This window comes from Perissodus microlepis, chromosome 7 (genome assembly GCF_051167445.1).
Source record: "Perissodus microlepis isolate ML-2025 ecotype Zambia chromosome 7, ASM5116744v1, whole genome shotgun sequence".
Classification (NCBI taxonomy): domain Eukaryota; kingdom Metazoa; phylum Chordata; class Actinopteri; order Cichliformes; family Cichlidae; genus Perissodus; species Perissodus microlepis.
Window position 1 is genome coordinate 46,031,444 of NC_140467.1, and position 25,002 is coordinate 46,056,445.

The 25,002-nt window shown below is 43.4% G+C and overlaps 1 protein-coding gene across 4 annotated transcripts; it reads right to left on the reverse strand.

Moving 5' to 3' along the window:
* Positions 1 to 5,456: 5,456 nt before the first annotated feature.
* Positions 5,457 to 24,514, reverse strand: zbtb7c (zinc finger and BTB domain containing 7C). Of its 4 annotated transcripts, none has more exons than XM_084935407.1 (4): positions 24,395 to 24,514; positions 8,638 to 9,371; positions 7,881 to 8,548; positions 5,457 to 7,466 (listed from the first exon to the last, which is right to left on the reverse strand). In XM_084935407.1, the coding sequence occupies exons 2-4, from the start codon at positions 9,349 to 9,351 to the stop codon at positions 6,845 to 6,847; spliced, it is 2,004 nt and encodes a 667-aa protein (XP_084791533.1). In that variant the 5' UTR covers positions 9,352 to 9,371; positions 24,395 to 24,514; the 3' UTR covers positions 5,457 to 6,844. The 4 variants fall into 4 exon arrangements, with proteins under 4 accessions (XP_084791533.1, XP_084791534.1, XP_084791532.1 ...); XM_084935408.1 differs by having other exon boundaries at positions 8,638 to 9,368; positions 24,395 to 24,483; XM_084935406.1 differs by lacking the exon at positions 24,395 to 24,514 and adding an exon at positions 15,233 to 15,647 and having other exon boundaries at positions 8,638 to 9,368.
* Between the last annotated feature and the right edge of the window lie 488 nt (positions 24,515 to 25,002).

The window sequence follows — 25,002 nt, forward strand, 5'->3', positions numbered from 1 at the left end:
TTTGCCAATAGATCAATAGGTTATAGGCGTGACAACAACAGCGTTTCACTTATTCCACATGTTGTCACAGCCTCATTCCAAAGTGGATTAAATTCATTTTTCATCTTGCAAACTTATTAAGAATGAAAAAACAGACAAACAAACACCAGTATAACTCTTACATAAGTATTCACAGCATTTCTTGTGATACTCAAAACTGAGTTCAGGTGAATCCTGTTTACGCTTCCAAATGATGGCGGGAGTATGATGCTGTGGGGATGTTTTTTGTCAGCAGGAACTGGGACACTGGCGAGCAAAGATCCATGCAGGAATGCACAGAGACATCTTTGATGGCAATCTGCTCCAGAGTACACTTGACCTCAGACTGGGGCCAAGGGTCATCTTCCAACAGGACAGCGACCCTAAGCAGTCAAAGGAGTGGCTTTGGGACCACTCTGTTAAAGTCCTTGAGTGACCCAGCCAGACCGCAGACTTGTACCCAGTTGAACATTTCTGTAGACATCTGAAAATGGCTGTGCACCGATGCTCCCCAAACCTGATGGAGCTTAAGAGGTTCTACAAAGGTGAATGGGAAAAACTGCCCAAAAATAGGAATACCAAGCTTGTAGCATCATACTCACAAAAATTTTAGGCTGTCAGAGGTGCTTTAAAAAAGAATACTTGGGTGCAATCTTTTTGATGGCAAGAATTACGAGCCAACTTCTTTTTTTGTCATTTTGTCATTATCATTGTTATTAAGATAAACATTTTGAATACCTTCTGTATGCACAATACATAGCAGTAGTTGTCGTTTAAATGAGACTCTCATTCTCTGTGGTTATCATGACATAATTTTTTTGAAGGAAGTGTTTGAGGTGTTTTGGCAACACCTAGGTCAGAAGCGTGAAAGCAGGTATCACAGTAAGAATACCCTTTATCAACACCTAAACTTTACAAAAACACAAAGCACTCATCCATGAGAACTTTATCTTTCATCGTTCAGACCTTGTGCTCAGCTCAGATAATCCGAAGTTGTAGTGGTACACTCATCCTGCGCTCTCTCTCTCTCTCTGCTTCCTCTTTTGAGCACCACTTTTTGTTTTTTTGTTGTTGTTTTTTTTGCTATGCTTGCTAAACATAACTTAAAATGCTGCTGCTGTCTAACTTCTCTGTAAGACACTTGCAGAAAGACAAATCCTTGCATAGTTGACATCAACAGGTTTGCAAGCATTTTGCACAAATGGCAGAGAGCATGGTTAGGAAATATAGGTAATATATTTGCCAGCATTTTCAGCAAAGGTGCCCATTTTAATCAGTGATGTGTAAAATTACCCAGTAAAAGTTAAACATACATACAACATGTAGAGGAACTCCTATAATGTGTCCAGTTTACTGAAACATTGTGAAGGTGAATATCCAGTGTGATGTAGAGGGGCTGCCCTGGGGTCACACTGTTGGATATTACACCATTGATCCAGATATGGTCAGTATAGTCATTATAGTCAATGATTTTAGATGACTAGAATTTAAACACAGTTTCTTTTAGAATGAGATTTATTCTGTGCTGAATTCTATCAGCACCCAGATATTTACAGCATGTAGTCACTTTGGACTGACATGAATGGTAAGCTGCTTTCTGATTACGTCATGCGTATTGTTCCTTGTGCATGAGAAAAAAAAAGTTATTTTTTCAAGGTTCTTTGTATTGAAGGCGTTTCCTCTTTAGTCTCTCAGAAATCCCGCAGAGAACATCAGACTGTGTTACCTTCAACAGCCCCTGTGGCCAACTTGTAGCTGCATTGTCAGACTGCTTCCTCAGAGGATGTTCGATTAGAAATGCTTTGTGTGTTTGCAGGCACACACATACACTGTACACGCAGACGCAGCAGGAGTCACTGTGCGTACTACTGCAGGCCTCCGAGGATTATTAAGTTAATAACCAAGCAAAGAGAGAGTGAGGAACCCAGGAAGTCACACCACAGCAGGGCTGGGGCTCACAAAGTCACGCACACACTTCAATAAAGCCACGTTTTACATTGTGACTTACATTTTTTAACCACATTGTTTCAGATCACTAGACAGTATTATAAGCATCAGTGTGATTTTTACAACATCTGTTTGATTAAAAAGGTGTTCTTTTTTTTATCTATTCACACAGAATAAGATCTTGCTGCAAAGACATATCCATAAAAAGCCCATCTTGTTCTGATCAACATTTGTATACACTCAAAAACCCAATTAGTCACATGGCAGCAACTCAGTGCCTTTAAGCATGTGGACATACTCAAGATAACCTGCTGAAGTCTAAAGTGAGCATCAGAATCGAGGAGAAAGGTGATTTTAAGTGACTTTAAATGTGTCATGGTTGTCGGTGCCAGACTGGCTGGTCTGAGTATTTCAGAAACGACTCATCTCTGGGTTTTTCCCACATAACCGTCTCTTTGCAGAGAATGGTCCAAAAAAAAGACAAAAATATCCAGCGAGCACCAATTCAGGTCAGAGGAATATGGTCAGACTGCTTCGAGTTTATAGGAAGGTGACAGTAAATCAAAAAAGCTCTTGTTGCAATCAAATTGTGCAGATGAGCATCTCTGACTGTACAAAGTGTGGAACGTTAAAGCAGCAGAAGACCACACCAGGCGCCTCTCCTGCCAGCTGAGAGAACGATAGTGGGCTAAAGTTCACACGAGCTCTCCAAAATTGAACAACAGAAGAGTGGAAAAATGTTGCACTTATTTATTATCAAAGAGTTTCATGTTTACACATCCAGAAGACGCGAAGCCACAGTTGCATTCATTTGGTGTTATATTTCTGATAAACTGATTGAAAGCAAGGATCACATTCACCTTCATTCTCATGTTTCCTCTGTTTTAGTTTCCACCAAATCCTCAGGGAAATTTATGTCCAAGTGCTGCACTCTGTGTTCACCAGTTAGTCGCTAACATTGTCGTCCTTCTTGGTGCTCAGCAGGTGATTCACAGCAGAAATGATGAGAAATAACAGTCGCGTAATTGCCTATAAATAATGCCACGTGAGTCTGTCTTTATTCATATCTGACCCATTGTTAACATTAAATATGGGTCTGAATGTGTTTTCTGGAGTGGCTCTTCATTTCTTTAAAAAGCAGCTGGGGCTGTTTAATGAATGGAGTCAGGTTTCTTTTTGCCTCTTATTTTATTGTAAAGTTGTATTTATGGACAGATGGATGTTGTGAGCCGTGGGAATCCAAACGCAAGTGTTTGTCTTTTTTTCTCTCTCTTTGTTTATTGAAAGGTTTATAATAGCTCTATGCATGTTTAAGGACTGAGAATCTGACTAAACAAGGCCATATAGTATAAAGGCCATGGCAACACATTCAATCAGCACCCTCATTTATCTTTAAAGCGACCTTTCATTTTAACTGGAAATGCCTTAACCTTTGTCGTATTTCCTGGAATAGTTTTCAGCCTCTTCAGGTGGACAGGTCATCGCAGCAGTGAATAGTGATTTACAAAAAAATATACATCAGAAAAAGCTGGCACCGTAGAGAGTCTTTGCTCCTTATAAAAGGATGTGGTTTATGTTGTTAAGGCGTGACTCATTTCAAGCATATTTTTGCAAAGATATATTTTACTAAAAGTAAAATAAAAAGAAGAAGAAGGAAGCAAAGAATACCGCTACTTCTGCAAAATTGGTTGATTCAATCACAAAGCTGGTTTTGTTGTATTTTTTCTTACCCCTGAAATAACCTTCAGGCCAACTGTGAGACTTCAACTTAAACCTTTAGCGCCCTCTGGAGGTATTAAGCTGTGTCTAGATTTAAAGGCACGGATCAGGCAGCCAATGAGATTTAATTTCCTTAATGAGCCTGTACATGGGTGGAAGTTATTTAAAGCAGTGGAAATGAGACAAGATCGGTAGTTTTGATATCTTACTTAAACATCAGTCTTATTAAATATTACACAGGTTGTATTTTAAAAAGGAAACACTTTTGGATATTCTCTTGATACTCTTCCCTTTACAGTACCATCAACCCTCCACTAGAGGTCAGAGCAAAAGTATAGAACGATGGAGGGCGGCATGGTGAAGGAAATTTGTACTTGGAAGTCATGAAGAGGCTTTTTGTGAGCTGAGTGTTCTTTTTTTTTTTATCTTCTTTTATCTTGTGAAAAGTGACAGTACTTTCTCTGTGTTACTCATACATTTAGAGATAAATGCTAAAACGACACCTCTGGGAAGGCTCTCCATGACCATAAGGCCAACACGATGAGTTATTACTGCGTCATTAAACTTTAATAAATCAATAATGGATCCTTTTATCTCTTTACAGCCGAGGGATGTATGGGTTTGCTCAAAATGTCATTCATGTGTGAGCTGCACTGTGATTTTGGTGATCTGTTATCAGCGGGTACATTTGCTCACATATTCTAATATGCTGACTTTACCTGTGGTTTTTCTCTGAAAGATTAAAGTTCAGATGAACATATCTAACTGTTAATCTGGTACAGAGGGAGCAGGACGTAGGCCTCTGAGTCTTTGTGTCAGGGGTTAATTAGTGATGTCTCATCCCAGTAACACGTTCAACAAATCCATCAATCACTTCTCAAGCAACACTTTTATAACCTTACTCTGTGCAGTTCACTATTCATCCTGCTACGTTCTCTTTGTGTCTCGATTTCAGTCTCATTAATGACAAATGCGTGTTTTATATATATTACTATAGGACTCATATGCTTGACCTCTGCAGGGATATGAACCCGGCATCACAGTAATGCTGCCTACCCATAAAAGCTCCAGCTGAGGAGCTCTGTGGTGTTGTTTGTGTGGGTGTGAATAATAAACAGTGTAGTGGCAGTGGAGATTATAAAGAGCAGATAGCAGATAACAAAGCCTACACTTGATTTACTGGATAAAACTAATTTCGCTCGCCTTTTTTATGCTAATAAAGACATTTAAATTATTGTGTAACTTCTTGGCCACAAGCAGCTTCTATGGCTGTCGTGCCTCCTGAAAATGATGCATAAATAGCACGATTAAAAATTTTGGGCAGGGAGCTTGTAAGCATCCCACCACCACCAACACATTCTTAAGTAGCTAAATGTTAGGGTAATTAAATTGCTTGATATAAAAGTGATGAATGAATGCCTAAATAACTGTGCGTCTGAGATACTTTGTGACATGAGGGAACTTCTCTGGGTTTAGAGTCTGTGGAGACCTGAACGAGGCCTTCTATAATTACGTTTTATGATCATTTGATGGTAAAGTTATTTATTCATCCATAATTGTGCGGACACACGTTGACACGTGATCCCGTGTTGTCTCAACTATAATCTCTGCCTGCCTTTTCTAAATCTTGTATTATTCTAGCACTTATGCCAAATACACACCTAATCACTAGCATGTGACCGAGCTTTCCAGAAACCTTTGCCAGGATCTGGAGAAAAAAAAAAAAAAATAGGAGTACAAACACATTTGACATAATAAAGACAAGAGCAAAGTTGGGTTGTTTTTGTTTTTTTTTTTGCATTTAGTGTCTTTATAAAACAGATTTGCAAAATATAGCCAAGGCTCATTCATTTAAATACGCCATAAATAGCAAGAAAATACTTTCCCATTTCAATTCAAATATTTTTTTGTTACTTCTTTATACACGAATCAGAGATGAACATTAGACGAAAAAAAAATTATTGATTTCTTGCAGCAGAAACCCCCCAAAACAAACCAAAAAACCCCCAAAAAACCCCCAAAAAACAAAACACAAGCATACCGTGTAGCTAGAGCGGCAATCGATTAGTCAGAAATATACATCCTCTGAAGACACGTGGTCATAAACATTAAAACAAAATCTTATTCAAGTCTGAAATATCAAAGCACACATCTTTGGATGGATTTCTCATAGTCTTTTAAGAGCTTTTCTTTTCTTTTTCTTTATTTATTTACTCCTTTATTTTTACAACATCAGCAACAGAACTGTAATTAACACCAGCATGGCCAAAAAGTTTGGGTCCATATGTACAATAGTGCAGACAAAAGAGCTTAAATGAGAATAAAGGCAGTGGAGGGATCGTAATGCATCATCGTGTCTCCTAATTAAGTCTTCAAGTGGTCTCCCTTTATTTTTAGAAAACTATAAGATGACAACTAAAGCATCCAAGCACCATAGATGCTTTTATTTGGAGAGCGCTGCCCTTTTTCAACACATAAACCCAACGACTTAAAATAAAAACGTAAAATTGTCTCAGTGAAGGGTTATTTATTGATTTATTAAGCTATATTTCAATTTTCTTTTATGTTAATTAAATCTACTTAATGCCTTTTTTGACAATAAATTCCCCCTTTTTATACATTTGTGATCACGTGTTTACATTCTGCATTTTAAAGAAACAAATTTTTCAGTTTCAGAGGAATCTTATCAGAATTTAAAAATTTTTTTTACAGCATTTTGAATAAATAATGCAAAAAATATACATGTACGAAAACGGCATTCCTCATAAACAGACTGTTTTGCTTCTTTTGAAGGAATATGTAAACATTCACGGGGATGAAGAAATAGACCTTTTTGTCGCCATCGGCCACGACATCGTGCTGCAGGTACTCACGGGTGCTGCTAATCACATTCATTTAGAAGAGAACCTTCATTAATGTGAATAGTAAGACCTGTGTTGACCTACTGTTTCGTGCCGATGTGACAGAAGTCTGCTTTTTGATTGAATATCTGTTTGCCTTATCAGCAGGCTTCAAGCTATTCATTGACACGTCACTCTCTCTTGCTGTCTCTCTCTCTCAGTGTAAAAGGTGCTTTAGCTTTCTGGAGCAGATGAGATGCAGAGATTAAAGACATTTTCTTTGTCTTTTTTTTTTCCTTTTGTCTTCTGCAGACCAGTGTTCATTTGGCCGGCTCAGGGATGGGTGGAGCCCGCTCCAGCCTCATGGCCCAGGGGTTAGAGGTCGCAGCATAATATGGAGATTGGGTAAGCACTTCTTCTCCAGCTAGAGCAAAAGCAAACACTCCCCTCTGCCTCCCAGCTCCCGGCTTCTCCTCCTCCGAGATGTGCTTCCCTTCTGCCCGCAGCTCCTCCCTACTCTCCCTGCCGGCAGCGTCCGCGCTCTTAAACCCCTGACCTCTGTTCCCGAGGCCCAGCAGCTCCCCAAGTGCGTGACTCTTGACCCCCTGGTACGCGGGGCTCAACCTGCTCTCCTCGAACCGGTTGGTCGCAGCAGTAGGGGGACACAGGAAGTTGCCAGGGGGCGCTGAACGCCAAGCAGCTGGCTTCCGTCCCCGCCGGGGGCGTGAGATTCGGCAGCTCTGCCGCTTGATGTGCCGATGCAGGTGGTCAGACCGCGTGAAACTTTTGTAGCAGTGTTCGCACTGATACGGACGGACGCCCGTGTGGATCCGCAGGTGATTTTTCAGGTCGTAGTTGTGGACAAACTTGGAGTTGCAGTGAAGGCAGATGTAGGGGCGTTCACCTGTGTGCTTCCGCATGTGGATCTTCAGCTTGTCTTGTCTGAGAAAAGAAGAAAACCGCGCACTTTCAGAAAATGAGATTAACACATAAATCCTACACCATTGCCCTTTCAGTTCTCGAGTTTTACAAGTGACTGATTTACAAAAAAAAAAGCCAACACAGATGATTTCCTTTTAGTGTCAACATTAAAGTTCTGCTCTAAAAATAAAAGTGGAAACTATGCCAAAGTGGGAGGATGTAGGTAAGTGAGATACCACTAATGCAAAAGCAGAGGGGGCTTTCCACTTTAACGTCTTTGATATTCAGATGAGGTGAAAACAGATTAACCTCAGTGAAAAGAGCATGGGGTACTTTTCCGCTAACCCTGCAGTTTACACTCTTTGTATGCTAGATGAAGATGTCAAGATAATGCAAATTGTTAATGTGCAGCAGTTGGGTTTGCTTTCCACATACCTGGTGAATCGTACTTCACAGATTGTGCACATGTATGGTTTCTCCCCTGTGTGTGTCCTCATGTGCCGTGGCAGTTTCCCAGCTCCTTGAATGACCTTGTTGCAGATGGGACATTGCTGTGACGCTTTGGGCTTCATCTTCCTCTCCTCCTCCAGCTGCCAGGGGGGGAACAGCGCACCCAGGTGGGATGCGGAGCTCAGAAAACTCAGGTACGACCGAAAGTCTGCCTCATCCTTAATGGGACCCAGCGGATGACTCTCTGCTGGCACTGACCCTGCGTTCATAGTGCCGTCCAGGTTCGAGCTGACAAACTCCTTCAGCAGTTCGCCTTGGAGCATACTGGGAGGGACTTCATCTTTCATCTCCTCCTTTATGATCTCTCTTTTTACGGCTAGATCAAGGGGTCTGGAGGCTTCGAGTGGTGTGGAGGCAGGGAAGCTGTGGGGGAGCCTGGTTTGTGGTGAAGCCCCCATGTGAGGATGGTGGGCTGGCTCCAGGAGCTGCTGAGGGAAAGCTGGGAACTCAACGGCCCACATCGGGGGGTAGAATCCTGGGAGGAGAGGAGAAAAGTTGGACCTCCTGTCCAGTGCTGGCATGCGAGGGTAGAGCCCTTCCTGCAGGAGAGACTCGATGGAGAAATCTTTCAGAGCTCGAGTCTCAATGCTCTCCTGCAACACAAGTTTTAGATACATTAGTTTTAGAGCTTAAATAAGATAAGATTATCAACAAAAACAAGATGATATCCCCTGAATTTCACCTGCTTTCTCATGGTTTCTGGAGACTGCGACTGGGGCGTCTCCCTGTGCAGCCCGAACTGCTGGTGGTACTTAGAGGTGCTTGGAGGTGGCGAATCCTCCATCCCCAGGGGCGTCCTCTCCCCCCTGCTCGTGGAAGACTGGAGCGACCTCTCGCTGACATTGTCCTCCTCTTCCTCATGCTCATCCTTTCTCGACCCCGCGTCCTCCTCTTCGTCCTCCTCTTCATCTTCCTCCTCTTCTTCTTCCTCCTCTTCATCTTCCTCCCCTTCCACCTCTCTCCCACCCCCGCCGCCACCCCCTCCGCCACCGCTGTCCATGATCTCCAGGCAAACGTTAATGATGCAGGGTATCTCCAGCATCTGAGCTGCGTTCAGGATCTCTTTGACGTTTGACGCCGTCACAGTCAGCGTGGACGTGTAGGCGAACTCCAGGATGGCTGTGAGCGACTCTGGAGCCACAAAGTCAATTTCATACACAGCCGCGGCGTGATTGGGATCTCCGCCATCAGTAGTGGCCACCGTGAAGAGCTTCTTGAAGTACTGACTGCAGGCGGCCAGGACGGAGCGGTGGGTGCGGTACTCCTGGTCTCGGACGATGAGGATGACATCGCAGAGCAGCCCGTCGCGACGCTGCTCGTTGAGGCTGCAGAGGACGTCGCTGCTGTGATTCGGGAAGGGGATTCCGATCAGATCCTCCTCTCTGTGGTGGACCATCTTCTCTCTCTTTATCTCTGCTGGTTGTAGAGACAAAAAGCGGTACAAGTGAAACATCTGGTGGCAACTGAAAAAAGATACAAATTCTGAATCGTCAATAAAATTAATTTTCTTATTCTCGACCTGAAACTTTGCTTTTTACTTAAGCGGGGTTACATTTTGACAAGGTTCCCATCATTTATTCTGCGTCTTTATTATTTGAATAATGTTTTGGGAAAAAAAAAATTGAATCTAATGCGCTATTTTTTTTTTTTAATCCCAAAGGTGAGCTACTTTTATTTTCTAATTTAAAAAATAAATACCAGTGAATGGTTTTGATTTGTAATGCAGAAAAAAGTATAAATGCATAATTTAACAACATCAAAAAAATAGAAAAACAACAAACGACTAATAACCGGTATTGAAAAGTATTTTTAAATACTGTACATTTTTACACTTCAGATTTACTGTGTGTAATAAATGTCTTTGGAAATACTTTGATATACTCATCACAAAAGCTCCTTTGACGCTTTTCTCACAACTGACGTTATAAGAAATCTGAAAATACTTTCAATATTATTACATGTTGTTCAAGAGCCCTTTGGTTTTTTTAATATGGGGGGATCTTTCAGGAAAAAGCCCACATGCTGACTTGAAAACAGTACACACAAGTGTGAAATATTATGCTGATCGCTTTAAACAGGTCCTGTTTAATTTCCTGTTGGCATTTGATGACTGGTCACATGTACTTTCACTTTGACTTGAAAGCGGTGAATAATAGTTCTTTTAAATCCACAGAGCTGGCTTCTTGCTTCCTGGCCGTGCAAAGAGCCTGCCCTGTAAACTTGACTTGACTCATCCACGTGGATGGTGCAGGATTTAATGAAGGCATATTAAAGAAAACAACAAAGCGGGGTTCTGAAACGCCGACGCAGAGAGTGCAGCGGTAACGACGGGTGCCGCTGCTGTCACCGTTGACAAGCGGCGTCCATTCATGGGGTGAAGGCTTTCAAAAAAAGCTTTCATATGCGAATAAGGGGAGTCTCTCCGCCGAGGCCGATAGTGTTAACACAATGAGTGACAGTCTAACTTTATTAAAATATACTGTAGGCATGCTTGTTTGCGTGCCATCTGTGCAGAAAAAGCAACAAGTGGTAAATACAGCATGTCTCATTTCGAGCAAACATCACGTTGGGTAATATTTATTCTTGAATGTGTTATCATCATTTCTTGTTGAAAGTGTGTGAGTTAGGGAAGCCCATCATTTTAATAAGTCCTAAAGCGGTTCTTGATTTTTTTTTCTTTCTTACTTCTTACTTTTCAATTCGAAACTGGGTGGTGTGATAAAAAAGTGTGTGAGAGATGTTCTGTGATAGCGCTTATAATGTCCATCCCTCTTGTCTGCGTCTATCAGATATGAAAAAGAGGCAAGCCGATACGTTCATCGGAACAATACAGTGTGTGTGTGTGTGTGTGTGTGTCTGTGAGAGAGAGACTGGGATGTGGTGAGAAGTGAAGAAAACGACAAAAGAGGTCAGATTGTACTCTAGATACTGTATCCTGTCAAAATGCTTACTTGCAGTCTATCCTCACTCATTTCACTTATAGCGCGGTGCCTGAAAAGTCTGATATATAGCACGTTATGGTCTAAACGCACAGATGAATCTCTGCTCGGTCTGCTCTCTTTCTTCACATTTTCCACTCCACAGCTGCCTGAGCTCCCACCTGTTGATTCACTGTACTGTTGTTTACAGTTCTAGTGATCAAACCTCCGCTGGCAGGGTGCTCATTCATTCACATCTATGAATAGAGCTCAAACTTAGCCATCCGCACTTGGTGGTCACTGGAGGCATGTGTAGATAAATACTTTGAAGCAGCCCCACACACCACAGCTGCATTGTTGACTGAACCGAAATGGGCCAGCTCTGAAGCCACACACACACACATACAGACCCAAGTGTCTCACTTTCTTGAGCTTCCTGCAGTGAATCACGCCAGAAGTAAAAAAAAAAAAGGAAAAACAAGGCGAAAAAAAAAACTATTTCAGAAAAAATCCCCAAGTTCACCTGCAGGTGTACAATTCAGATACCTTACCAATCTTACATGTAGTTTATTCTTGTCGATCTTGTTGCTAGGGAACTGTTGCCATGTTCGTGCCATTGATACAGTGTGGACATAATTAAAATGTCTATAGAGGAGGTGGCAGTGTAGGATATATGTCCGCAGGCACGCACGCCGGCCTCGATGCGACAGTGAAAGTTACAGCGAGCTGGGGGGGGGGGAGCTGTTTGATTGGCGATTTGCAAAATGGAAATGATGATGAGGATGTATGCAGCTCACACCACAACTTTACACTTTTACAAGGAATAGAAGAATTTTTTTTTTATTGTATTCCCACGCCATGTGCACAACCTCCCTAAAAGTAATAACCTGGCCTGGGCAAAAAGGTGAGAGAATCTCCAGCAGGGAGAGATCAGATGGCCCTAAAAGTTCCCTAACAGGTTGCACAAACACCAGCAGAGGGGCCCCTCCCTGCGACAGCCTGCCAAGGCAAACAATAGTGCAGAGCTTGGAACAACACTGAGGGGATAAGAGCAGGAGAAAACGACTGGGAGGGCCTGGCGAACTCACTGTCTCTCATTCGGTTTTTTTTCTTCTCCTTTTCTTTTTATGCTCTCGACCCATCCCACCCACTCCTGGAACTATGGGACACGTGCTGCTGTTGCTGTTTGTTCACCCACTGAACCGACGAGTGCCACTCCCCTCCCCGTTCCCACTGTTTGCCTGCCACTAGCTAGCACTAGCTCTTAGCGGCCGGCCCCTAATTACAATGTGGAGAGGATCTAAGGAGGATGTGCCACATAGACAGGGAGGGGAGGAGGGCACCGCTTTCCCACCACAAGGTCCTGGAGCGACATTTCATCAGCCAAACAAGTCTTAGCCCTTTAGACGCACACGCAACACCCCACCCACCCATCAAGGGGAGCGAGGGCGGCGACGCCTTGAGAAAGGGCACAAAGTGACTCGCCTTCTGTCCCCTTTTCAAACCAACTCCAAGTTATTAGCAATAAAGCTCAACTCGGTAAGTAGTCGTCAGGTTTAACAACCTGCCATAATGAGGTGGCTGGATTTTTTTAGTGAATTAAAAAACAAAAATCAAACAAAATTTGTTTTTGATTAAAACTTTTAGCACCTGTCACAATTGCATCACCGCTTTAAAGGAAGAAGTTCCAAGTGTGGGAAAAAAAAGTTCACACGAGTTCAACTCATTTACTAAACTGACCTCTAATAAAGGCCTTTCCGTCTCCCTCTCTTTCTGCCTTCCTGTACTGGCCAGCATCTCCTCTCATGCCTCACTTAGTCACCAACACTTTCAACTCAGCACTCCCGCCCCAAATTATGTGTCACCTCCATCCAGTGTCGTCTTTCTCCCGAGAACTTCATCTGCTCTCCGGGCACTGACCACCAGCGCCACCTCCTCCTAATGATTCTCCTCTTCTTCCTCTTCCTCCTCACCACCTCCTCCTTCTCCTCCTCCACCTCGCTCTGTCCGTGTTGCAGCTGTATCATCATTATGCCTAGAGTAGAGTGGCCAACTTGTCCCCAAACCTGACCGCTCAGGCCACAAATCACCAGCTAATGTCCATCTCAAGCCTTGTGACGGGCAGACGCTCATTTGGCCTGTGCGCTCCAACACCCAGTGCCTAGTTTATTCCTGTCAGGCCCGTTCATCCACCTGACCCCCATGCTAAATCACCAGCAGCCAGAGTTTACCCCTGTCACCGACTGCCCATAGCAAACACCTGCGAAACAACTGTCACAGGTGGACAATTGCACAGCCAATAATTTACAGTATTGACAGCCAAAATTCACCCCCCTTATTAAGGGAAGACATTCATTTGACCTGCTGTGTAAACTAGTCCATTATCGCCAGTGAAACAGCAGTGCACCTCGAGGAGACACTTCCATGGTTAGTGTTAGTTTTGAGCCTCTAGGCCGCATGAAGGGGGGGAGATTTTTATATTTTATCTTAATTGCTGTCAATTAGAGAAGGTGAGGAAGGAGGACACAATGCCAGTTAAACTTCATGACTGGGGCTTTATTTTCTCTTTGCAGTAATGGTGAAATGTCAGGGTCAAAATCTAAGTATTTAAACAGAAACCTCTGCTTATTTGGAACAGTCAGTGCTTTAGGAATTAGTGTGTGTGTTTTAACAAAAGCACAGAGGTTTTTTTTAAGTATTGTTAGCATTTAGGTTAAAAAAAACCCCACCTAAACAAATAAACTTTTGAAGCTGTGCACTTCAAAGTAACTTCAAACTACAGATTCACAGTCAAATGCATAAAGTGCCATTAAATACAATGTTATACTGCATTGCTCACTTAATTAATTCAGAAAGTCTGCAGTTATTTGTACCTTTGGCTAGCGCTCAGCCTTGACTGATTGAAAATGAATGATTCATTTAAAGTTAACACTGGACCTGATCCAAGGTCAGTTCAAATCGCACGGCTCCTTAAAGCGCCTCTTTGCGCTAAATGTCATCTCTCGAGCCTTTCAGGGGGGCCCACAGTTACCCGCCTCCGTCTCAGTCACCCCAAAAGTTTACTTTATTGCCAATAAAAAAAGAAAGATTTTTTTTTTCAATCACACATATTCAGTTTGAAATAATGGACAGTTTCTAAATCTCATCTGATACTTTCTTCAGTTTGGCCTGAGGAAAGACCCCCAAAAATGAGCAGAGGAAGGTTATATCCAACACCACAAGTGAGGATGGTACAGTATAAAATGATCATTACAGCATTTTTTTTAAAAAGTTGTTTCAGTTTTCCAGTTTGCATTTATTCACATTTATTTGTATTTTTAAAAGTCAGGCTTTTTAAACTTTACATTTAAGCAGGATAATATTGAGTGTCTTTACTAAGCTACACACTGGCAGGTAAAGCTTAAAAACTGATTGGATTAATTGAGATATGATTAATAAATCATTAAGCAGACTTTTAACATAGTGTGTAACTGCATGTAGTTTATCACCAGCACGTCAGCATTACAGCACAGCCTTGTTTTGCATCTCTGTATGCCGCTGAATAATGCTTTCTAAAAATGTGCCACTCATAGTCAGTTGTAGGCAACTGTATTTACATTTTGTTCTGTTCAGTTGGCTCCAACAAAGAATTTGATGTAGAATAAAAAAAGAAGACCAGAAACTTTAAAAACAGCGGCGAGTAAACAGTTACAACAGCACTACGGGTCACTGCTTTTTGTAACTTTATGAGCTAAGAGGTCTTATAAGCTGACTTGCTGTAAACAATCATTTACAGCTCAGCCTCAAATCCATAACATGTTTTTTTTTTGTCTATTTTGTCTGTGCTCTAAAACATGCCCCCTCCCTGCTTTTTAAAAAAATTACCTGAGTATTTGTGGATTTAACGGAGAGTGTCATATAGATACAGAAACTGTAATGTGTAATTACTTTTGGAGACAAAACACGCACTTAAGTCCACCGAAACTACTATGTTTGGCATTTCCGAGATGTGTTGTGATGCTATAAATGCCCGCGCTATTTCCAGCATCTTTACGGCACAGTGTTTACACTGCACAGCCCGAATAATGACACGAGTCGTTAAGTGGTTTTATTGACCTGTTTGCACCTTTTCGGGCCTTTATGGTCTAAAGCGCTCATTTGAACGCTTAAGTGATGTACACAACCCAAAAGTGCAAGCTGATTCACACGGGCGCGCACACACACACATCCTCTGTAATACTCAGAAATGATTACACACACACACACACACACACACACCCATGTGGATGTTCCACAAGTCTGACATCCAAATAAATTTGCACATGTCTTGATACGTTCCCCCAGCATTCCACAGATTTCAGCAGGCATCACCTACCGTACCTTCTCTTTCTCAATTCCTCTCACGTGTCTTTGTATTTCCAGACTACTAAGAAGCTCCGCTGCTCCTCACTTGACCTCTCAGCATAGCTCTCTTTAATTGAAACACAGCTGCCTCGCTCTTTGCCCGTCTGTCAGTCAGTCCATTCACAAGCTCCTCACACTAGATTCAGATACCCATTCACAAAAAAAAAAAAAAACACCCCAGGAAGGAAAAATATCCAATGAAGGGAAGCAAAGCAGCGCAGCAGAGGAGAGCAGAGAGAGATTCTTGGGTTTGTCTGTGTAGCCGAGTGGCTGGTGTGGAGTTTAGAGTCAGGCAGGCTCACTGTTGTGTGTGGCTCATGTAGGACGAGCGAGAGAGTGAGAGGAAGAAGGGAGGGAGGGCAGCAGCTCTGCGCTGTGGAGATGTCGCACCACTAGTTTTTATAGCAGGGTGGGTAGCTGGAAGATAATAATACCCCATCCTCCTCCACAACACAAGTTTAAGCGCAGTGTGTAATAAGCCCATGGCGCAGACACCCTCTGATTTAGGTCAGACAAAATGAATTTTTAGTTGTGTTAGAGTGGATTTTGGTAGAAAGGGACCGGGGCAAAAGAAACCCAAAGGGGTTGTTTGGGGAGACTGAGGGAGGGTAAAAATGGAAAGGAGAAAGAGAGGGAGCGAGAGACGGAGAGAAAAGTTGGGAAAGCGTTTTGTGCACCTCTGTTGGTGAGTCTCAGACTGAGATGAGGAGAAGCAGAAATGCAAGTGGAACTTAAATCAGGTTAGTTTTATTCCCACACCTGCTCTTTTCTATTCTATTAAAAATGAAACTTGAAATAAATCTAAAGTGATTTCCGCAGGAAGCCACACACTGACCCCACCTTAGAGAAATACTGATAGCAAGAACTGACTAGTTTTTGGAAAAAGAACCTAATAAATCAACCTATTTTGACCTGAGAGACTTCTGCATAACCCCGTTAAACTAGCTGATTCAGTCAGTGGCGTTAATTTAAAAGGCTGTATTATTTAAAAGCTGTCTGTATCTGAGACATAATTAGACCACAAACGCGACAAAAGAAAAAAAATACCACAAGCGTCTGTTTACAGACCTTTTATTTTTTCTCTCTTTCTCGCTTTGTCGAACCGTTGTTTCAACTAAGTTTCAGAAACCCGGCCGTGAAGAGCAGACGGCCAACGTTAGAGTCCTGTTTTGAGTCAGAAAGCGCCGAGGCAGGGTAACAGTTGGTGAGCACCACCACCTCAGTCTGTGGAGAGGAGGAGGAAGTTCATGCAGAAAAAGGTGTAGAAATAAGCCATTCTGTAAAGGCTCGAGCACAGAGGAGGAAACTCGGTTCGGCAGAAGTTTTGAGGAGACGTTAAACTTCAAGATGAGATTGCCTGTTAAGCTCCTTTCTGTGTTGAGTCAGATGTTTGTGATGGCAAGACGGAGGGAAAGAAAAAGGGAGAACAAGTGTTTCCTTTGCCTTTGCTTTCACACACGCGCGCACAAGCCAAATGTTATGACAAAGCACATTCACAGTGTCGAAAAAGCCATTGGGTTTTCCTGTGTGACATCATTAAACCACACCCTTTGTCATACTTCACTGTTTTTATTCGTATAAGTTTTACCGCCTAAGCAATATGAGAGAGAGCGGCAGTCTTGCTGTTTAAAGGCAGCAAGCGAGATCCGAGCAGATGTTCGTCCACGATGGTAGAGCACGCAGCAAGCCATTGTTTTCCTGGTGGCTGCTGGACCTTCAAATCTACTAAAATATTTCTGACCGACCGTATATCATAACCGACAATCAGACAGTGAAAGGAGTCAAATTGTGTTGAGTTAACCTCCACAAACAAGTACACATCAGAGCGTACATCAGACTATGCTATGCCCACTTCCACTTGGGGAAAAAATGGACCAAAGCAAACCGCAGCCCATGCCCACGGTGGTTTACACTGTTTTGTACAGGGTGAGAGCCCAGGCCAGTTCGCATTGGCATCTAGTATATATAAACAGGGTAAGCCACTAACTGCAAGCAGCCCAGCCAGACGGCCAGAAAAACAGCGTTTGTCTTCCTAAAAAGTTCGACTATCTGTTCTAAACACGCCTGCTGCCGTCACAGCAGCGCTCTGTAAGTGGTACCTGTGCGTATTGCTTTGTTCTAAACTCAGAAGAAAAAAAAGCACAAAAAAAGAAGTGCAGGCTTTTGAACGGCAGATTGAAAACAGTCATCTCGTGGCGCTGACATGCAATTTGTTAAACACACAGATTTGCCATGCAGCTCTGTGTTTGGTGACAAAACTTCACAAACGTCTACGGCAAATTAATACGCAGCTTAATTTAAAGGCCTTTAAAACTGCTCGTACAATCTCAGCTCTGCCTTTTTTTCTTTTCAGGACAACCTGAACATGTTATATGACTTAAATCAGAAAATCTGGTGAGAAATGTGCATTAAGGCCAAAAAAAGTGCATCTTCATCCCATATGCAGCGATGAGTTTAATTGGCTTAATCACAAAATAACATAAGCTATTTTTAACTGCTGTGCAAATAACAATCAAAAGTTTTTTCTGTGTCTCTCAGTCTTTTGTGTTTCTCTCATGCTAACAACTCATTCCTCCTCCCCTTTCTCCAGGAAAAAGCGGTGGATCTTGCCGCCTGCTCTGTGCGCGCTCACAGTCATGAGGGCTGAGTAAGAGTCATCTGTTTTGTCTGTCTGTCTCTCTGACTGGTGTGTCAGTGTACCTGTTTACTGCCACCTGCTGCTCCCAGCAAGATACACATACAAGGGCACCAGATTGGCACTTTGGATGGGGGATGGGGTGTGAAGCATCATTACATAAAGTTGATATCATGAAAACTTTGGTGCTATACTCAGCTTGGCCTTCTGTGCAGACCATAAACACGGCAGTCCGATTCTTAACGACTAAAATTGGCTCTTTTTGGCACGTCTGAGAAGATCTCATCAGCATATCTCAGATGGTCTCGTAGCAGCACAGCAGCCACGTATCACAGAGTGAATTTTTACATGTCCCACTGGTATGAAATAGTGTGATCCTAGTTTTTTTAGTTGCTTTTTAGTTTGCCTTGTTTGGCAAACAGGGCCCTGCCTCCGCCACCTGCCTCCAGACAGTTATTGAAAATTATTAATTTTGATTTCCCCCCTGCCTTTTATAGAGTACTATTGCTTTCCATTTTCAAATATTTACACCATCAGAGCCCAAACGGTGCATCTGTTACACTTGTACGAGAAGAAGAAAGTAGAGCTAAAGGTCAGGATGCAGCATGCTTGGAAGCAACTAACCTTACTAAGCTCCATCCGTCCATGCAGCAGTCTGAGCAGAGAGCCCAGACTTTCCTCGCCACAGCCACATGTTCCAGCTTGTCCTGGGGGACACCAATCCAGCTGAGAGATGTAATCTCTCCAGCGAGTTCTGGTTCTGCCCCAGGGCCTTTTCTTGGTAGGACATACCGGAAAAAACCTCACTTAGGAGGCATCCAGGAGGCACAGTCAGATCTTCGAACAGCCTCAACTGGCTCCTTTCGATGTGGAGGAGCAGCGGCTCTACTCTGAGCCCGTCTCAAATGGCTGAGCTCCTCACACTATTACTAAAGGAGAGCACAGCCAACCTTCAAAGAAAACTCATTTCTGGCACTTGTATCTTCACTGTCATTCTTTTACTCACTACCCAGGGCTTGTGAACATATTTTTCAAAGTTTCTTGGCCTGCTGATATGGACGTCAGATCAGAAAATGCTAATCCAGTTTTGCTGGGCAGACCAACTGATGATTCAATGGATTGGGGCTCTGTTTAGGTAGACGCTTTTCAAACTAGCTGCAAAGAGGTATTACAAGGATGCCTGGAGAGTTGAGGCTGTCTTATGGACGCACTTTGGTTCTGAATATCTGCTGGAATCACTTTTTCTTAAGTGTTCCCAAAAGACATTCATATTGTTTCATCAAGTTGCGAATATCCCAAACTGACAAAAGTAGCTGCATAAATATAGATTTCACCTCCACAAAAGTGACCGACCACTTTCTGATGGGATAAATGTGAACTCTGACCTGAAGGGGGTCTGTAAAGCAGTTCTGGATTCTGACTTTTCAAGAAGTACTTATAACTGCTAAGAATCAGTGTTAAAATGCAGCAGTATCCACATAGCCCACGAGCGTGCTAAAACAGTTCAGGGACAAGCTCAGCTGACCTTCCCAGGATTAATAAAAACTGTAGAGGCAGACAAACACGACCGGCCAAACTCATACTTTGACTCTGAAGCCAGGTGTGGCCTGGTGTGGGAGAGAAGCAGGAAAGGGAGGCATTCACTACCCCCACTCCTCTTCCATCCAGAGATAGGGCATCGCAGCAGCCTCCCAGGTCTAACATCCCTTGCCTCAAGTGCCAAGGACAGCCAGGCACTTGGAGATGCAATGTTGATTAAACACAAAGGGAGGGTTGAATGTGTTCAAACCCACTGCAAGCTCTGCCTCGCTCACTCGCAGACAAACATTCACAGAGATACACACCCATCTGTCATTGCACTGAGGTCATTAGAACTCACCTTGGAGCATGCCATTTGGGTGAGTGAGACGAGGGCGTTTCCTGTCTGCTGACCTGTCTGTTTTGGGCTTTAACTTTCTCCCATTGGGCCTTCTTTTCAAACAGCCTAATAAATATGGGAAGCTTTGCCAGAAGGGAGGTAAAGAACTGCAAGTACTCAGTGAAAGTCTCACACAGTTGGCTGCACTCCTTTGTATGAATCTACTGAGTGTTTTCTTAAAGGTAAATTTGATCATTCGTCATGTTTGAGGCCGCTTTTTTGAGAAGAATGTATTCAAGGCGTAATAATCCCAACAAAATGTACAAAGAGTCATGGTCCCGCTAGCGCAATTCGACTTCAGAATGCATTTCAGGGTTGTGTTGTGTTTGCTGGATTGGTTTGGTGTCGGTATTTTTGTGTGAGCGTTGTGTACATGCGTGTTTCGCGAGGGTCGTCAGGTGAATGAAGACAACTCCTTATGGTGATAACGAGAAGGAGGCCAGCCTTGGTGGGACAGCCTCTGTCTGCCCTCAGGTATTGTGTGTACGCTGTACGCATGTTTGTGTGTGTGTGTGCGAGTGTGAGAGAGAGAGCATGTGTACGTGTGTGTGTCAGCAAGAGAGCCCTCGGGCACTCTGGCACCTCCTAATTAAAACCAGTCAGGCTGCAGGGCAGGGGAGACAGATGCCTGTCATGGAACACACACACATGCACACACACACACATGCACGAGGTGGCGGACCGCTGTGAACCGCATGCACACTGGCAAAATACACAAGCCCGATGCGCAGGTCAGCTATTTTTGGAGGCGAACCCAATTTCATCCCACCCACTCAGGTATCACAGCAGGTAACTAATCTGTGACAAAACACAAGCAGAACTTATAAAATGATCCACACACGGAAAGCAAATATTCTGAGATAAAGAAAGTTGAAATCTGCGTGGACGGGGTTAAAATTTATTTGACTAATCTGGTTAGAAAACAAAAGACAGTGAGCGATGTCTCATTAGAGTTATTTCGACCTGAAACCTGCGTGTTTGTGTGTTTGGCAGCTTAAACTCAAATGCTCTCTCTTACGAAGTTGTGAACCACAGTGGCCTCTAGACTGACACATCTCTGTTTCTCCCAAGCACAGAGTGAGGCATAATTGTTCTGTGTGTGTGTGTTACCTGCAAACTCTGTCACATTTTATCTCCCAGTGAAGCACCTCGAGCTGCAGGCGACTACATATAGTACTTAGCAGGCTAACTGCTGTTTGTCTGGGGTAGGTGGGTGGATCAAGGCATGTTGCTCTCCTTTCTCTCCCAGTGATTAGATAGCATAAGCAGGCCAGCTAGCCTAACCCACACACTCATGTCTCTAAAACTGCCATCCAGCCCTGCTTTCTCTCTCACTGCCTCTCACACACAGGTGGGTGGACCCACTTATTCAACCCAGATCTTTCTTTTAGACATTATGAAATCACGCTCTCTTTTTTCCTTCTCCTCCCTTTCTTCTTTTCTTCATCTAACTCCCTGATGCTGAATGACACGCGGCTCTATGCTCTATATGTTTCCCCGCACTGTACGTGCGGCTGTTCTTCGTTTTCTAATTTACCAGCCAGTCATTTTACCCGATTGCCAAACTGCTGAGAGCCAATGCCTTTCTTTGTGCTTGTCGCCAGGTTAAAGCTAGGTGGGTTGCTAGTGGTTACAGGGGCCCTATTTTGTATTATCTAGGTAACATTCAGGAAACACCCACAAATTGTATGTGAAATGCTTCACTGCGCAACCACATTACAAATTGCGGCTGCCACTGACATTTCAGATGTTGAAATGTATGACAAAAATATTTCTCTGATGACTATGACCCTGCTAAGGAATGCATAAAAAAACCACTACAAGACACTCTGTGATTTAGTAAATACAAAGCAACTGTTGCATTATTAATAGAAGTTCATAACATGAAACAAGTTTCTGTGTGATCGAGTTTGTTTTTGCAGTTTTGCGAGACCTTTCAGATAAAGCACAGACACACACAGCTCAAAAGTAAAGTGATATATTTATGTAAAGCAGTAATAACTTAAAGGAACCCAAATGCCTTGATTATGTTGTTTTTGAAGAGTTTAGTGTCAAGGTAGGTGGTGAGCAGGAAGTGTGAGGCAAGAGGTGTTCCCAGGAAGTCAAAGTGTGCGAGTATAATCGGTCGGTTTATTATCTTTAAGAAAAATACTGGATGTGGAGATGAAAAGGAGGAGCACTGTAAACGGAAAGATGGGATATAGCTTGAAAAGCAGAGGGTGTGATCGAGCCGACCCCTGGGAGAGAAAGGGCCTACCTCCCTCCCCCCGGCTGCTTCTGTCGTTGGAGCCAGGCGCTGTGTTTCGTGAGGAACGCAAAAGTACACAAATCCCACAGAAGGAGCTTTTTTGGCAGGGCTTGGGCCTCCCACCCACGGCAGCCTCTTCAAGCCTCCTCCCATCCTCTATTCATCTGTGAGGGGCGGCTTACTCACCCAGCCCAACTTCACACACACACACAGAAAAACACACACACACAACAAAACCTGGACCTCGATCCTACGGAGGAGGGCGGACACGCACGCGTGCACACAAAAATGGCTCCTCTGCCATTGTAGACATGCAAACACACGCAGCACATTAACCTGAACACAAGTTTTTGCGGGTATGCGTCTAACAGATCAGGTTTTTTTGGAGGGCGTTTTTTTGTCCTCTCTGCTTTCTGAGCAGTTTTCTTAAAGAAAAAAAATCTGATTCAGGACAGCTGCCGTGATGACATCTGTGTCACAGAAGGTTAGCATCAGATTGTGTATCCCTGTGTGGATGCTGTTACATGGGCATGCCCACATGCTGTCAGGTGGGAAGAAGGCGTGCGGACTCATTCACCGTCAGTCTCACAATGAACACATTGCATAATTCTTCAGATGTGAAGCCGCGTCTTCATTCATTTTGACGAATTGATTCAGGGCTGTTAAAATCTCTTAGTCAAGCACTTTTTGTGCCCTTACACGCCGGCTCGCTAAGCTAACCGGCTTGTCATGATCTGCACGGCATACTGTAGGTGAGATTATACAAATACCGGCTGAAATCTGTCCCGGGTAATGTTTGTTAAACACAGCCGACGTAAGCGAGGCCCTGCAACAAAAGACCAGCGAGGATCAGGTTCAAATCACTAATCCTAGAGAGAGAAAGAAGCAGACGTGGAGCTGTAGTCAGACGAGAATAGGTGTGGTAGCGTCTACTTGATTTTATCCCCATCTAACCTCACAGCAACAGGAAAGAAAGCTCTGTAAGGTTGTTGTTTTTTTTAATTAACAATGATGGCTGATAAGCTTTCAAGCTGATATCTTCTGTACATGCTGCTTTATTGTATTTGAAGTTTTGTTTTGCTCACATTCCCTTTATCATCTCGCACTGCATTTTGAGGAAGCGGCTCGTTTTCTAATTTTCCATTCATTTTCATACAATCCATCTAGTTCTCTGATAAACGGAAACACACTGCGTCTCTAAATTGAGAACCTGGCGATAATAATGTGGTTCGTGAGCTGTGAAGCTGCTTTAGACCACAGCTGCCTGTTTTTAGGTCGGTACTGGAAACTGAGATCATTTGTCATAACCTGTTGATTAAAACCACCGCTCGTTTGTACAGTATTTGAAGCATATAGTGCATAATTGCATGTTTTTTTGAAATCAGCCGAAGGTTTTGCATTCGCCACTTCAGTTAGGACCATGCCAGCCTTACTAACACGGAAAGCAGGACAGTTGACATCTCGCACAGTCGTGTCGTCTCAAGAACACTTCAGTACCTTGTTACAGTATCGCGTATAACTGCCCTGTAATGATACTCTTGAAGTTATTCGTGGCATTTGATGAGGAGTCACAGGAAGAGTGAAAGAAATGTGAATGTCACACCTCTGCCCCCACATCTGTTGCACAGAAGCTAAGATTGCTCTAAAACACGAGCGGTGATTAAACGGACTCCTGCCGGACAGATGTTAACCCATGTGTCCGATCGTCTTGTTATTACTTCGTCAGTTAGAGGCATTGTATGCTCAGGCTGTGCTCGGGCCGATCGTACAGTCGCAGATGCGAGATTAAAGTCACGTGCAATCAATCTTCGTGTAGTTCTACAAGCTGCTACTACAACAAAAACAAGTAACAGTAAAAAAAAAAAAATGATATCAGTCTTTCAATCTGTTCCAGCTCTGTCATGCTTTCACTTGCTTCCTCCCTTGGTGTGCGGTTGCTGTTTGAAAGGGGGAGTCTTTTCACTCACTGTGCGCACATCTGTTGCGAGATATGCACAGAGAAAAGTTTCTGCATAGCTGAGCAGTCTTTTTTTTTTCAATTTTTTTAAACATATATATTCCATCGTGAAAAGTTTGAAACATGGAGCAATTTGCAATTCAAAATGGGTCGCACAGAAGAGCCCGATTCTGCAAAAGGTCAGCCATCCGTTAGTTTGATTCTGGTGCGCAGGAGGTAGCCGGCAGCTTGTGTATGCTTTGAACTTCTTTTTTTTTTTCTTTTTGCCAGAACAGAGAGAAAATGCGAACCTCACTTTACGACTTTTTCGATGATGACAAATGATAGCGTGACGGAGAAAAGAGCAGAAAAGTGAACAGAGACAGCGAGATGTTACTGACCTTTTAAGAAGAGAAGTTTTGATTTCAGTTCCTCTCTCACTCCCTGTCAGGAAACACAGCACTGTCTCAGCACTGGCAGACTTGTGAAAGTGAGAGCAGGCACGAAACACACTCAAATTTGCTCTGAAGGTGTGTCCGTGATTTGGGGGAGTGAAAAGGTACCACTCCACGAAGCGGTTATCTAAGAAACACAACAAAACAAAACAAAACAAAAAAAACCTGCTACACCCACCAGCCTCAGCCAACACCCCTCCCTCCATCTAAACCAAAACTATTTGGCAATGTTCCCTACAAGTCCACCTGTGCTTAGGGGAGGGGAGTGACACACACTCTAACACTAAAACAAGCCAAGCCTAAAAACCTGCTTGCACGTTTGACTGGGGTGGTATGATTACGGCTGAGAAATGACAGAGCTTAGCTGTGGTGCTGACTAGAGCTGAGAGAGTGCTCTTGGGCCTGACCAGTGCCTGAAGGTCTCGAGCCTGAGACGACGCTGGACGAGAGCTCCAAACCAGGAGCATGGGTTAGAAAATCCGAGCACTGAGGCAGGAACTGAGAATAAAATAGTCACAGTGAGGCTGATCTGCAGGGTGAAGGGAAAAAAGTGG

Excerpts from the sequence above, each read along its gene's own strand:
- zbtb7c (XM_084935407.1), bottom strand. The coding sequence starts at position 9,351 with ATGGTCCACCACAGAGAGGAGGATCTGATCGGAATCCCCTTCCCGAAT. Across the intron at positions 8,549-8,637 it reads CAGAAACCATGAGAAAGCAG|GAGAGCATTGAGACTCGAGC; the intron begins GTGAAATTCAGG and ends CTTGTGTTGCAG. Across the intron at positions 7,467-7,880 it reads TGTGAAGTACGATTCACCAG|ACAAGACAAGCTGAAGATCC; the intron begins GTATGTGGAAAG and ends TTCTTTTCTCAG.